At 37.5% G+C, this 16,272-nt stretch overlaps 1 protein-coding gene across 2 annotated transcripts in view; it reads right to left on the reverse strand.

Moving 5' to 3' along the window:
- Positions 1–1,744: 1,744 nt before the first annotated feature.
- Positions 1,745–16,272, reverse strand: part of adamts17 (ADAM metallopeptidase with thrombospondin type 1 motif, 17) — an 86,660-nt gene continuing 72,132 nt past the window's right edge. For both annotated transcript variants that reach the window (XM_066701515.1, XM_066701514.1), the window contains 5 exons: positions 16,027–16,162; positions 12,678–12,882; positions 11,511–11,663; positions 4,664–4,841; positions 1,745–4,367 (listed from right to left, as the gene is read on the reverse strand). In XM_066701515.1, the coding sequence (XP_066557612.1) occupies positions 4,216–4,367; positions 4,664–4,841; positions 11,511–11,663; positions 12,678–12,882; positions 16,027–16,162 (824 nt within the window). In that variant the 3' untranslated portion in view covers positions 1,745–4,215. The remainder of the gene's footprint in view (positions 4,368–4,663; positions 4,842–11,510; positions 11,664–12,677; positions 12,883–16,026; positions 16,163–16,272) is intronic.

Consider the following 16,272-nt stretch of genomic DNA (forward strand, 5'->3'; position numbering starts at 1 on the left):
TTGTTGTTCAAAGAAGATGCTTAACTGAATGCATCCGGGAACTCTAATGTTCTATTGAGGTTAACATTTTCATACTTCTCTCTCAAATCTTGTCAGGGATCAAGATAAGTTTTCATACTCTGTCTCTTTAGAAGGATCTGTTAGTGTGAACTACAGTGTAACCTATGGACAGGGAAGTAAATTTTCATTAATTATGTTCCAATAACTATAAAAATGGTCTCACTCTAAGTAAAGTCATGGACAACTTAAGTAAATGCAAGTATGTTTATATGGGCAGTTCAACAAAGTATGTCAGTCAGAGTAAATGCATGCTGCTGTGGAAACTGGGCCCAGTCCTTAATATGGGTGTCCTGGAGCTTCTTCAGTGTATTGGGTAAGTTAATAATAATTTATCAAAAACATGTATCCCAAATGACTTCAAGAAGCTTAATGACTTAATGAAATGTGTTGAGAATCTCTACACAGCCTGTTTACAGACACCTTCAGGAGCATGCCAGCAAGTCCAGGAGGACCTTAATGGGCTAGAGATCACAACAGGTGGAACATCAGAGAGCGGATGCCTCTGCTCTTTGCTGACACATCCAGATAGGACTGGATTGGATCCAGATGGCCCTGGGTCTGCAGACAACGTGGAGAACATTTGCCGCATCGTGTTGCAGATCACATTCAATATTAAAATGTTCTCATTATTTATTGCTGGGATTCAGGCTGACAGTCTCCTACATTGGAGGCAATCACTCTAAAAAGGAATTCCCCCTCAACAGCCTGCAGTAAGTCTGCAGTCTGTAGTTTCATCTCAACAAAACATGTAGCCATTTTAGCCAATCACCAACAATAATAAACTCTGACAGGCTGCAATTTACAGTACCAGAAAGCCATTCCTCCTAATAGCTTGTCAAATGTCACATTCAAACTGGGGCACTTAAACCTTTCTTGTCATTTTAATGCTCTGGGAAAGCCTCTTCCCTGGTGCAGTTTTCCCATAATGCACAGCAAAGGATCAGGATAACCTTACAACAGCGCTTACTTGGAGCCTTAGGAATGGATAAAGTACATTCCGACAGACTGTCTAGCCAGAGGGTTGGTCTTTATCCGTTAACAGGTAAGTGTTAAAAATATTTCCCTGTTTCAACACCAGTAAAAAGCAAAGCTGGAGTTTATACACATTATATTACAGCAAAGGGCAGGACCTGTAAATACAAAACATAGTAAACTTCTCATGTCATGTAGTTTAAACAGATCAAAGTGCAATGATTCCCAAAATACATTACTCTTGTATAATAAGCAACCTAAGCAATAAGCAATCTATATCATATATAATTAGCATAATGCCAACAAAAATATATCTGCACCTACTGTTTCAAACCATGCACAGTGACAGTGCTAAAATCTAACTTGAGTCCAGCAAAAGAGATGGTTTTTTTACCTACCTGTACAGCTGGGCTTTATCTGTTTAATTCTCATGGCTGCAGTGAGGAATGAAGACCAATGAACACAAATTGGAAAGGCTTGCTGCACTGCAGATATTTCTGGCAGATTCCTGCACCGAGGACAACACCCTGACATTTACCTTATGTTTCTTCAATTACAAGTTTATTTACGAAGAGCTGTCCCTCAGGAAATTTCCCATAGAATTGATTTGCTTTTACCATGATTGTCGTAACTGAGAAAAAAATGACTGCCAACAAAATCATCAATAAAACATAGAAGTACATACAGAAATAAGCATACTTTCCACTTGAAATGTGTTATGTTTTCTACAAACACGATTTTATTCTTAAGTGTACTCCAATTTGTTATTTTGGCCATCACAAACTGAGCATTATATTATACATACAGAACACATCTATACTGTATGTCAGCTACAAACTGAAACATCTTATTACAAAATGAAAACAATACAATTTACACGGTTATATACCTGTATAACAAAACGTTAAGTACATTTGTATTTATTTATATAACCAAAACAGCACCATAAAATACATATAGTGGCAGTCTTTGTACCAAACTTCTGTGCAACTAATGTCTTACAGTACAGGAATATTAAAGAATATGGTCAATAACACCAGTACAATGAAGCAAATAGCACCACAATAACTTGGAAATGAAAAAAAAAGCTACATTTCAGCATTAAATAAAACAACAACAATAATAATTATTATAATTATAAAACAAAACAGAACAAAAACATACATTATTCCACAGTAGTGAAATGTCTCTTGGTACTACTGCCACCCCTGTATTGATGGAAGGTAGTAGTTAGGGCCTTGAAGTTCCAGTAGTGGAAATTCTAGTCATCAAAACAGACATCAAAACACAGTAATGTAAGTCACATTTCCCAAACGAGTTAAAAGTAGTTTTTTTGATTGTGCACAATTTTATTTAATTCTGATAAACTTCTTGTCTTGTCATTCCTGTGCTGCTCAAGAACCTTCAGTAAGGAACGGTTGGTCTTTCCCGACTATCATCTCCATGCCCCCTGTACTCGTCTGATTGAGCGTATGAAACACATTAGATACTGAAAGAGCATCTGCTTCTAGGACGCCAAAGTATAAATAAACCTCGGAAACACTGATGGTCTATTCCAAGAACATAATGTAGGAAAAAAAGGGTCCTATGCACAGTTTCCTTTTATGACTCATGTTTTATAGCTTATTATGAGATATTATGTTCGTTTGAATCAGTGTACATCTAACTGAAAAATGGCACAGATATAATTTATCTGTAAGGTAGCGAAGGTTAAAATGATCTATAGTTATTTGTGGTGATCAGTGTTTAGCTCTAGAATTGGTCTTGACGGTCTTCTCTCAGGCATTCAGTTTGGCCAGGAGAAACTAAGATTTTATATATTATAATATATACCAACTGGGAACAGGAAACAAAGCTTGTCAAATGTTTACACCCTTCAGTTATTATTCTAATGAAGAAAATCACAGTTCAGTGGCCATAGGTTTCTTCAGCAGCACATAATGAAACAAAGTTCTATACAGGAGAAAACATGAAATGATATCCATACAATATAACAAATATATTGTACATACAAATATGTGGTTACAGGTTTCAAATGGTTGCATTTCATACCTTTTCAATAACAAATGCAGCTTCCTGATGTTACCTTTACTGAACCTGCTGGAAAGGAATGAATTACAATTGCAAAGTACAGTACTTTAAAAAAAATATTGCCATCATCGATGTACACAATTATAATGATGTCATTCTTCTGTATGTACCATGCAGTACTAACAGTCAACAGGATCAGCAGTTGAGTCCCCCCTGTGCTGTATTACTGCATGCAGTGTAAATATTATAACAACCATAAATGCAAACTGACATCAAAGGCCATTTCGGCTCATATCAAGTGGTTTTGGTTAAGAGGACCTCTGAGAAGTATGGTATGGAATTAATTATACGTTTCTGCACCATAAATGGACCACAATGACAATAGACAGACTTGGAACAAAAAGAAGCTTCTAAATAAGGCAGAAAGGTTTCACTGAATTGTTGATCCGTCAGTTCCTGAGAGAACCATACCAGGGCACAGCAAAAAAAAAATGTGTTGTGCTTCTCTGCTGAATTCATTTCATGCCCAATGAGGTTTTAAAGCATAAAGATAGATATGTCTTTCTTGCAGGCTGTCTATGGAAAACATGCTACATGTATGTCTAACGTCTATTGAAGTAGTCCATGTTACTGTGTCGTCAGCTGACTGGGTTTCTGTATTACTACGGAAAGCTTTTTCTTGTAAATGTATTATTTTAATGCTTATAATAATAATAATAATAATAATAATAATAATAATAATAATAATAATAATAATAATAATAATAACAACCTGACAATGGAACTCATGTTCCCCTATCTTGGGTTACTGGCCAGCCAGTGGCTTGTGGAAGACAGGGTTGGCTGGAAGCCTTCATTTAAAGATGTGATGTCAAGCATACTGTACAAAAGCCTTTCACACGATGGGATCCTGGAGATGACTTCTTCAGGAAAGAAGTTTGCAAAATGTTACAACTTTGGTGGTACAGCCAAAAAAAAAAAGGTTCAAGTCATTAAAAAGGTAAGCTTTGGACTCCATTTGCACTTTCATGTCATTCAGTTTGTTCATTTTATATATGTATTTAATGGTTTTAAATTTGCAACATCCCTATGCTTCATAATAAAAAAAGGAAAAAAATAAAAGTGAAGAAATGGCACAAACCAAAGGTGCCATTAACTCTTTTGATGCATTTTGCTTGCATAAAAGTCCCTGCAGGTTTGACAGCAGCGTTGATACCACCTCATATCTTGACACAGGTCCTTCTCTCGAATCACCCTGCAGTAGACAGTCCACTGGTCCCCTGTGCACTTGTACGTGAGAGCAGCTGGAGTTGGAGACCAGATTAAAAGCAGTGTTAGAGAAGTCAAGCCATCTCATTTTAGACACAGTTATTCATTTCAGAACTCTCTATAAGATACTTATATTTATATACTTATACTTATATTTACTTAAACAAAATTATATTTGACTTGGCCCTGAATGTATTCTTCCTTTGCCTTCTCCTGGGTTTTTATGGTTTATTTTTCCTAATTTGTAAGCAACATTTTAATATAGTCCCTATAACCACTAAAATGACTCATAATGTAATAAAAAAAGTGCCTAGAGAGGAGTATGTCTTACCAAGTCTGGGTGATGTGATTGTGTTCACATTGACTTTCTCGTTGCACGCCTCCTGGTGGCACGGTCTGTAAGCTGGTGGCTTCGACACAACCGGGCAGTCGTTGCCATGGCGCCCGGTCACTTTGTGCATACACTGAACAACTCGGGACTGCAAACCCTTCCCACAAGACGATGAGCACTGGAGAGAAAGACACCAAAAAGCTAATTGATTCAGTCTAATTTCAATATTTTCCACAGAATAATTATTTTCTGTATGAAAGCCCCTGTTTGTATCACTCCAGTCGACTAATTTGTCATCGCAAAGACCCACTTAATGATTGAAAATGATACCGTGATTAGTAACGCACACAAGCAGGCTTAGATCGCCACACTGATTGTTTGGTCTATTTTTTTTTTTTTCATGTGATGGTCACCTGAAGAACTACATAGATTCCATGGCTTTGTGAATCTAAGTATGCAATCCCTACTTGGAGCTCTTCAGAAGTAATGGAACAATATTTTGAAAAAATACAATATTTGACAGACACAAATTAATTAATAAAAAGAGTACAAGATAAGTAAGATATTGCTGTTAATCAATTTTAATTATTTAACGAAGTTGAAAAGCATTTAATTTTACAAAAGAAATGAACCAATAAAACAAGAAATAAAGACAAAATGTAGTTGTCACTGAGAAACTATAATCCATTTTGGGATATAGCACTGCTAAAATGATTTTCAAAGCCTTTCTTTTATCAGTTCCTTTGTGTACATGTTCATGTTAGGAATATACCTGCGTAACATTTTCTGTTTATTATCAGTTACTGTTGATGCTGCTTTCCATTGATGTTGCGAGTCTGTTGTAAAAAGCTGGCAAGTTCTTTGGCTATTCAATAAGACCTATATCCATCATGATTCCACAGGCTTATACACTTTATAACAAGTGACTAGCTTGCAAAACAATTTAAGAGTAACATTGAAGAACCTTCAATCCCTGACTCTTCATCAAAAAACTCATACAACCATTGATTCTCATGCAGATTCCAGAAGATGTCAAATTGCTATTGGATTGTGGACAATTTCACTAACAAATGTCTTTTCTGTGTAACTTAGATCCTTTCATGGAGGTTAATATAATCCCACCTAATTCCCATTTGTGAACTGGCTGTGTGATGTCAACTGCCTAAATGTGATTGCCATGAGCAGACATCTCAATACGGCATTCAGAGCAGAAGGGCAAACTAATGGAAGGCTAATTATTCAATATAATCCATATTATAGGAGGAGACTGGGAGAGCTTCCCATGGAAAAGAGCCCTTCAATTTCCTGGCAATTTGAACAGTGTCAGCAGGGTAATATAACATTATTTATCTCTCCAAAATAAAATAAGCTGAACGTCTCTCCGCCACCTCTTCAGTTTTATTAGGCTATTCACAGTGCGATACCTGAGTGAGCTATTGGCTGAATCAATTTCCATTTCTAGTGCGGACGGTTATATCCCTACTTCACCTAACGCATTGCCTTCAGCACCTAAGCATTAAGAATTAAAGTCACCAAGCACTGGAATTATTTACAAATCTGTAAAAAGGCACTGGAATGCACACAGTATTTCTATATCTCTATTCAATATTTTTATAAGTAGTGGTGGAGCCTTTAAAATGATTTTAATATACAGAACCTGGTCTGCCGCTGACCTCGATCAACTTGAACCTGGTAACTATGGTTACCATTTAGTAACCATTGTATGTTAATGGAACCTTTCAGCTGTAAATGCAGTCTTTTGAAAATTTATAGGTTTCTAAAATACATTTGATTATTTCACCATCTGTTATTTAGACAAGCTGACATTAAGTAAAAATGTTGAAGGAATACAGATAAGATTCATCTGTCTGATAACTGGTGACAGAGTTAAACCCTAGTACACAAGAATGGTATCCTGCCAGCTGGCAGCACTTAAATATATTTTTTAATAAATGAATGCCACATTAATTTAAAGTGAATGTGCTTCCCGAAATGACTTTTTAATACATATAATAAACTTATACTTCAATATTGTGAGAATTACTTATATTGAGATGACATCCTGCTTTGGGGGGAGATGACTGTGGACTGGGGGAAAACACAAGTGCTGCGATAATGTAATTAAACAAATGAACAAATATTTCTTGACCTAATACGGAGGACATTAACTGGATGCACATCAGTTTGGAAAATTAACAAAATGATACCATGGCAACAGAAACCACTTTCCCATTTCCAAATCTGAAAACTGCAGGGTGAAAGTGCCTGGATATTTGTCTTAATTGTGATGGTGGAAATATTACCTGTGCATGCCTGCCTCTCTATTAATTTATTTCTGTGTCCCAATTTGGTGACTTGATTAGAGGTAGCTTGGCCCTTTTACACATTCACTGGAAAAAAACAAAAAGACCTCAGATGAGACAAACTTTCGTGTAAACCATCCTGAGAAATAAGGTCCAGTTTCCCCTGGACTGGATTCCTCGCACTCATTTGCTTCCTGTCATTATTCTATCACCCCCAGGAACTTTGTAACTGGAAGAGTGATGTTGCATGAGTACAAAAAGAGAAAAGCTCTCCCAAGAATACTATCCCTTTTAAGGCTAGGTGCAATACATCTAAAAGGCATTTTCAGACGAACAGTCCAGGGGAAATAATAGTACAGATATCCATTTTAGGGACTCAAAGAATGTAATCTAACTCTTACCTAACTCTGAATGAGCTGATGCAGCCCATGACAAGGAAGAATACAAAACAGCAGAGATATGACTATATAGCTTTAAAGGTCAGGCAACATTAATTATGATGTCTGAACCTGCAGCAGACAAGGCAGAGAAACCGCAGCTTGGCATTCTGACAGACATTAGTAAATGACATCAGCCACAGAAAGCATACATTTGTCTAAGCCAACATAATTTAAATATAGTGTAAAATCTGGGCTAAAACCACATTGGAGCTGCAGTTTTAAAACCTAAAAGATGTTAACAGGATACTTGAAAGAGGCTCACATTATTAATGGGTTCTGAAGATAAGCCCTGGATAGTTTGTCGTGTGTTAGAAAGCGTCTTTGAGAAAGTCTGATAAACAGATCAAAGCTTCACAGATAACATAAATATTCCAAAAGGCAAGATAGTGCAGCTCATAATTTAATACTCCTTAAAATCACTTTACCATCTTAATATGCGCTGAAGTGCTGATAGGTTTCCAAGTGCTGACATTCTGTAAACCTACCTTAAATTCAATTAAACGATTTCTCGCTACATTGCTAAAATATTAAAATTGAATGGAACTGTATTCTATCCACTGTTTCCTCCCCCAATGACAATTATGACTGAAAAACAGCATGTTCATATCAAAATATTGTATTCACAACGAGGCCTGGAAGGCAAATGATAACAAAAGAATCAATCAATGTCTTTACTGGTGACTACCTCTCCCAGTACGGTTGAAGGCCCACCTCCAGAGTGCCTGCACTTCCATAGGTGACCACAGTGGTCTCAAAATCTGGGAACAGGAACAGTCCCTTCAGCCCACAATGTATGAGTTACATCCTATACACAGATGTCTTCAAATCCTTGACTGTCTAAGGGAGCATTTTGTAAGTTTGAAATGCAACACAGTTCAGTTCAGATGGCACATGACATGACAGAAATGTAAACTCAAGTGAGCCTTTTTTGATCCAAAGAGCTAATTTATGCGGAGCTCTTTCATCTTACCAATATGCAATCTGGTGTCTTTATATCCTTGACAAAATAAGACAAAGCTGATGATAAAAAGCAGCTTCAGTCAAAGTCTAGAAATCAGTACAATTCAATGCATTGGATTCACAGTTTAATTACCTACTATATTGTAAAGTGATAGTGCTTAATGGGCATTCTTCTCTTAGGCCTGAGTATTGGCTATCTATGCTATCCAGACAGAACAGTCCACAAAGTGCAATTCTCACCAACTAATCTAGATAAAATTGTGAATCCCCAGGGTGCATTTATTCAAGAAGCAGTAATCACAAGTAATCCTCTCCTTGGAGCATATTACAGAAAATCATTAATACCACAGTATCTGCAATTACAGGAAGCAATCAATCGAACAAGTCTGAAAAACTTGGTACAGTACTTTGGTTTCCAACTTGGAACACATTTAGGAAAGATTCCTGATGTTGAGAAATGTAATGGATTAAAGTGTTTAGTCTCTGTGATGAAATGCAAAGCTACCAGTTGCTAACTCTCCTTCTAACTAAGCACATGATGCAAGACATTCTTAACCTTTTGTGTAAACGTACCAATTACATTTAAACAAAATCTCAACACACATGGAGTTTAAATAGTCCAATCAAATGGTACATAACAAGTACAAGCACAGGGAGCTCAAGGGTAGGTCATTAGTTCACCTGTGTTGGCAACTACTGTTCACATTTTGTTTCTGACAAGCACAATCTGAATTTCATGTTGATTACCAAGGGAACCTCTTAAAATTAAATATCAGGGAACTGTATAATCTGACCTGTGTTTTAAATGCTTAGCCTGATAGGATGGTTTCAGTTTTATACAACCGAAAGTGAAAGGTGATGCTTTAAAAGTTGTCCTTTAACTCCATTTGAGAAACAGCCTTCCAAGGTCTGTAAGCATTTGAGATGGTAAGAACACATGTGATCGCAGAGATGAAAGGTGAAACCTAAAGATCCCAACTCGTGGAGAAGGAGAAGGGGACAAATAAACCTTGACTTTATATTGTAAAATTATGAAAAGGATTTCACAGTCCCTATTTGGCCCAGTTGAAATGACCAACAGATTTGTGTTTGGCATGTGTTCTTAGAAAGTCATCCATAAAACCCAATATTATTGCAGCACACAACAACAGAACATGACACTCACAGCGGGGTCAAATAACACTGGTGTCGAGAGCAGAACTGTATTACATTTTATTACTGAGGGGAAATGGCAGTCAAGTTTGTCTGGGTCTCCTGACAAACAGTGTAATTAACTTATCTTTTAAAATCTTCCGAACCCTGTTTTTATTTTGTGCTTTTACATAATTGTTTTCACAGATGTACTGGGTTATTAATCACTTTCATGAATAGCATTTCATTAAAATAATAATTCATGGCGATTTCACTATTGCAGGAGTTGTTGTAGGTTGGAAAACCAATTGGGTGAATGTAATGAACAAGGGACTTTTATTTAAAAATACATAATCCTTAATATTTCAAAAACAATGAACATCTGTCCATTCTGGTCCTTGATATTTTAGAAAGCAAAAGCAGGTTACATAAAGTTCCCTGTGCAGTTTTAGATCTCTAAACTGTTCTACAGTAAGCACTGACTAGAGTCAATGTTTATTTGGCTTCCAAAATCAGATGTGATTGGAGTATATACACTGTGGAGCTGCCTACAGTCATTTTACCAAATACCTTTCAAGAGACTTTAAACAAAACTTTCAAGATGATTAAGTAATTTAAACCTGCAGTGTTTCAATGTAGAAGGGGGCTGATTTATTCAAGTCAAAATGGATTTTGTTAAAGTGTGGTCGAGTTTATTACTTTGTCCACACTTTGTTGGCTGAAAAAGCATCAACATCTGTGAGTAATTCAATATCACAATCCAGATAGAGATATTAGTGACTTATCAAATTAATATGACAATGGCCTGTGTGGTTGAATGACTTCTCTTTCACAGAATATGGAAGAAACTGAGCCATAGGGCAAGAAACTGTTAAAAACTGGCCCGGCACCGAGTCAACTCCAAAATGTTAACCGAGAGATTCATTTCATATGGCACAAATGAAGCAGCACAAATTTCTTCAGCAAACCCTTGAAAGAGTCACCATAGGGTGACTGCAGTGATCTGGGGGGGCACCACTGGGGTATGCTAACACAGCAATACTAGTAGCAATCAGTAGAGGGTTCTGGTTATATGTGTTTTACACCAAAGAAAGCTGCACAAGAAGTCTACTGAATGGACCATCAGATTTAATTGTTTTAAAGACAAATGGAGAAGCACAGTTACTTCAGGGAAATCTATGAACAAAAAAGTAATTATCACATGTAACAATATTTTATTCAGTTTCCTCCAATTGGTGTAATTGTGATGACACCTTGGAGCCTTTCAGGGGAAAAAAGGCATTCGGCTTCATGAGCCACACGCACACCTGCTTCGTTGTCAAGAGTCTTTGTGGAGATCAAAGACAGCAGAAATTTGAAATGTATGCCTCAGAAAATGATGAATTGCCACTTCTCGTAGTTGACAAAAATAGTTTTGCAACTCAGCCATCTTTCTATTTAAAATATAGACAGCTCAACATTAAAATAAATCTCCCTCTAAAATGTGAGGACCTACGAGCCAGCTGAGTTAGATTTAAAACAAAGTAATTCTAGAGTAGTTGGCATGGCCGGTTATCCTATCAGACAGGTGCTTTGAAGCAATTTGTCAATATGGCTCTATCAGAAATCAGAAATCTTGGCTTCCCCTGAAAAACCAGACTGTAGGACAATAAATCAAGTGGAAAACAACACCTGGGCTAGACTGAAATTTTCATTTATTTAATCCTCAACTTATTTCCTGAAATCCTGATTAATGAAAGAAAAAAAAAAGTCCAATATAGTGTAGAAAGACTACCGGGATAATGAAAAAAGTCACCCCTCCAAGCCTCCCCCAAGTAATAGCAATATTTGCAAACAATTAATCTTTAAAAATATATAAAGATCTCACTCTGCAGCAGGGCCATGGCTCAGCAACTCGACCTACACACCTCTCAGCAGTGTAAGTCAAAGTCAAAGACACTATCAGAAATGCAGCTCCAGAAAAGTAATTTCGGTAAGGGCTGACCGAGAGCCTGATTGAGTATTGCACCATACCTTTGACCAGTCTCCCGTTTTCCACTCGTTACACTTGGAGTGATCCTCACACTCCTCTTGCTCGGAGGGCCTAGTGGCGGGGTCACATTTCCCCTGGGGGTTTGTGCAGGTCACAGTCCTCTTGTGGGTACCTCTGCCGCAGTCTGTGGAGCACTGGAGGAGATAAGGTGAATATGTCTTTGTGACTAATTAAAGAACCCCCTATGGTGACAGTAGCATTGCATTAACCTTTATAACTGTAAAGGATTTTTTTTCTCTCCCTCTCAGATAATGATATACATTACATAAAGAGAGGAGTAAGTGCCGTTTTAGGAGTGGACTTTAATGGCACCTCATAGTGAACCAGTGCCCTATCCTTGTGATATTGACTGCATTTCTATTAAAATAAAACTACTTTTATTGTTGCAATTTTCTTTAACTTTGCTAAGTATAACTCTTTATTCATCGTGGTGAGTATATCTTACATTTGTCATTCCTGGCAGTGAGGTGTAATTGTACAGAAATGTGCTGCAAAATAACTTTTAGTTATAACTGAAGTAGACTAATTATAAAAATAAATTTTAAATGGAGCTATCACAGTATGCTTTTTACTCACTCAGTGAATGTGAAACGTTCTCAATGCCTTACAGAAACAAATCATATTTTAATCTATATAGGTGTCATAGAAAGGTGTCATGTCTATACATTGCTCAATTTAATACATATCAAAACCTCCACTTGGTGTGCATTTATTGCTGTCAATTGTACTGGGATACTCTCTGGTTTAAATAACTGTGTTTCATTCCTGAAGCAGATATTGCCACACTGCCCCCCACTGGCAGAACAAAGCAACTGCCATTTAACATCATTACCTGCTTTCTAATACCGCAGCAAATGCTTTCAGACTGTGACTAACCACTTCATACAGAGCCACAAACACTCAGAACAAGTATTGCATGTGTCACCACTAAGCTGGGGAGAGAAATACATTTCAATTATACATGACAAGATGTTAGCATCTTGATAGGAAAAACAGAGCAAGAGAGAGAATGAGAGAAGGCAAGGGACAGAGTAGAGGCCAAGGAAAAACAGGGATATGGGAGTAATAAGGGGAGAGAGAGAGTTGAGAAACAGTACCAGAGTGGCAGAGCGTGTGTTGTCCCATGCATCAGTCTGGAATCAGCATACCTGGGACCATTCAGACGCTTCCCAGACTGTCAGACAATCACGGCCTTCACAGCTCTGTACCACAGCTGGCTTGGGCCCCTGGCAGTACAGATCACGTGTGTTGATGTAGGAGCCGTTCTGCAGCTGATACACACAAGATGCCTCCCTCAGCTGGAGCCCTTTCCCACAGGTCAGGGAACATGGACCCCACTCACCTGTCACCCACCTGCCAGTCACACGAAAGGATTCAGTCAGTACGGCACACTAGCACAATTAAAACATACACATTCACACACATATAGAGCAGTAAACAAGAATGCTTAGAAATGGTAGACTAGTGCTGTAAGAGAAAGTGACATATTTTGGTAAGGTCTTCTTGAACTCAATAAATAAATTAGAATTGATCTGTAAAGACAAAGGATCAAAGAAAATATAATTTGTCTCAGTATCACAAACACACAGTACAAATGTATAGATCATATGAAGAGAAACAAAACTGTTTGATCTGAAGAAGTTCGCTTGAAACTTCTTACATGGAAAAACATTTTGAATAATTCTGTCAGTAATTGAAGAACATGGCAATTTGAGGATGAACCTCCTACTGAGAACTATTCAATGTGTAGGTTTTTGCACATCAAGCAAGACAATACACACTGCCTATTCAAATTTTAAGTTGTCTAAATTCTAGCAATTTCTAACAAGAATAATTCATAGCATGACCCTTGACTGACACTTCATGCTTAATTAAAGAATGTCTTTTGAAACGTTATTTTAAGGCCTCGTGCACTTTATGTAACAGCTAGGTGCAAAAATGATTTATTTGAGTGTAAAACCTATAACATTTACAAATATCACACGGCTTTTGTAATCATACATTTTACCTCAGAACAAACATTTTGCATTTGTTTAAAAAAATACACATACAAGAAATTGCAAAATGTTTTTAGCAGTTTGTTGATACTGGAAGAAAAATGGTTAAATAAAGGAAGGCAGCAACGACTTCTGAGCTTTAATTAAGGGGATTCCAGCTGGGCTTGTCCAGAGCAAAGACAAGGAGTTCTACTCCGTTAGTTCAGCTAGTTTTAACAAAACAGAAAAGCCATTTGAACTACAAAGCAAAGTAAAGATAAGCATCCCTTTTGAGATGTGTAGAGTGAGAATAATGACTGTTTAGAGGTGATGAGTTTAGTATCCCACTACCAGTAAAATGGACATTATTCTCACTATTCTTTAGATAATAAAAGTAATGAAAACTTATCTGCATTTTTATTTTTAAAAATCCATTCTAATTATACTACTGGGTGTATTCTGTGTCTGCACATAATTATGTATAATGTGTTTGCCTGTCTAAGAATGACATACAGCAAATTAATTCCAAGTTTCACTTGCAGACATAAAAGAATACCAAATCTGCTACCCTAACAATACTACAGAAAATCCTCTTAAATGCAGCCAACAAGGACAACAGTAAAACATCTGTGAAGCTGTTATTTCCCCAGTCTGATGTTCTCATAAAACCCAGCCCTCTCAAAACTAGTAAATTGAAGACCATACCCTGAGCCAAAAACAAGTCATCAAAAAACTTGTGAAAAATCACAAGTTCTATACTGGATACCTTCATGCATTTGACCTGAGGTTACCATGTTGCAATTCTACTTCTTCCCCACCCCCCATGAAGTAAGCTTGATAATGTTATTGTATAACCTTTTCTTAGGGCATAACTCTAAACCTGGCTCTCATTGTATGGAGTAAAGGCTTCAGATTGTGATTAAAATAAATATTTGTATTAAAACAGGAACAACTAACAAGGGCTGCCTACTCTGGATGTGGGCCAACCACTGTCTTTCAGTTTTGTAACAAAGCAAGGAGGCAGATATGTACAAATCTCTGAAGATAAAACCTTATGCGTATGAGAACAGACCACCATGTCTCGTAGTAAGGTTCCTCCAGGTGGACTGAGGGCACCAAGTGACAGATTGTCAAGCCAAGCTATTTTGGATGTAAAGTATCCCATTCTCCACAGCTGCCAGGCCTCCATCTATCTCCCTGTCCCTCATACAGGATAAAAGTAATCGCTACTTGAGACTGAATAGGCAGCCATCAGTGACAACTCCTTGCTTGGTAACACTACAACACGTTCATGTGAGTTCTCCAGTTGAATCCGTAGAAAGCCGTAGTGGGAGATGTGTCTCAGTTCTGGGATATTCATAGTCTGGTCTGGTGTCTGGTGTTCGTAGTCAGCTGTTTACTGCTGCACAGATGTGCCGAGCTGCATAAGGGCTTTAAATAACACTATTTTACTTCCTGTTCTTACACCAACAGCAGATATAACCCCCCCCCAGCACAGCTGTACTGCTGAGTTATACTCAGATGTATATAAAACATTTACCAATAAATCAAGCCACAACAGGGAAGAAAACCTTAAAAGTCAAATGAATTGCAGATGTAGCTCATCTGAGATACACACAAGCAATCAGGGAGGTAAACTGGAGTAGGGAGGTGAAGTGGAGTAGAGAGGTAGGCCAGAAAAGTCATTTTGGGGCAAATAGCATAAGCAGAGGCAGTTTCCACATCATACCATGTTTTTGGCAGGGCCAAACATTCTGCCTTAGTTCCAAGTGAATCTTGTTTCGAATACATCTTAAATTGTCCTAAATGCAGTATAGCAAAGCTGGGTACATACTTTTCCTGTTTTTATTATCTCAAAAGAAAGGCTCTGAAAGTGCTGAGCAAACAGTTCTCTCTAATATGAAACTCATGCTAGATAGCTGCATATAAAATGAACAAAGCAGTATACCATGGAGAATTGTAACAATACTCATGATGAAGGACTTTGAATATAATATATATTATGTCTGATCCCATCTTTGGACATACTCAATATGTGTATTTTGGCATTGAACTGAAGGGATGGAAAGAGAAGTAGTGGAATAACTAGGGGGTTAGAGGTACAGAGGTGTTGACTAATCAAAAGCACAGACGGAGACCAAAGTGAGAGAGATGAATGTCAAGAAGCCAATTTGTAGCTTTTCATGTAGAACATGGCAAAGCCCCTTATGAAAAAGATATGAAGTGGAAATGACCTCCATTTACAACCAGAAATGCAATGCTTGCTCTGCACAAGCTGTCAAGCATATTCAACAATGATATGATTAGCTGCACCTCAATTACCGCCACTGCACCATTCCAGGTATCCTGTCAAAGTCAGTATTAAATTAATGTTCCAATTCCTTACAAAATAATTCTGTGCTACAGATAAACACACAAAATGTCTGAAGAGAGGGCTCATCTTAACTCTACTTATTGTCTTCTCGTATTCCCTAATTCGTATCACAGGCCAACTGAAACCCTGCCATGAGAAGGCTCTTACCGTGACTGGCAGGGATGCATGTTACAACGTCTGATCTGGGGGGCGGGCCGATTCTCGATCCGACAGTTGCTATTGTTCACCAGGGTTGTTGTTTTGTTGACGATCTTCATGCAGGAGACAATAGTTTTCCTCTCCCCTACGAGAATCAAATAAAAACACAAGACCCATAACAGTTTTTCATTTATGTGCTGAACACAAGAGGTAATAACGGTATACATATATACATTTGTAAGCATGTATTACCCG

The sequence above is a fragment of the Amia ocellicauda genome, chromosome 4, assembly GCF_036373705.1.
Source record: "Amia ocellicauda isolate fAmiCal2 chromosome 4, fAmiCal2.hap1, whole genome shotgun sequence".
NCBI lineage: Eukaryota > Metazoa > Chordata > Actinopteri > Amiiformes > Amiidae > Amia > Amia ocellicauda.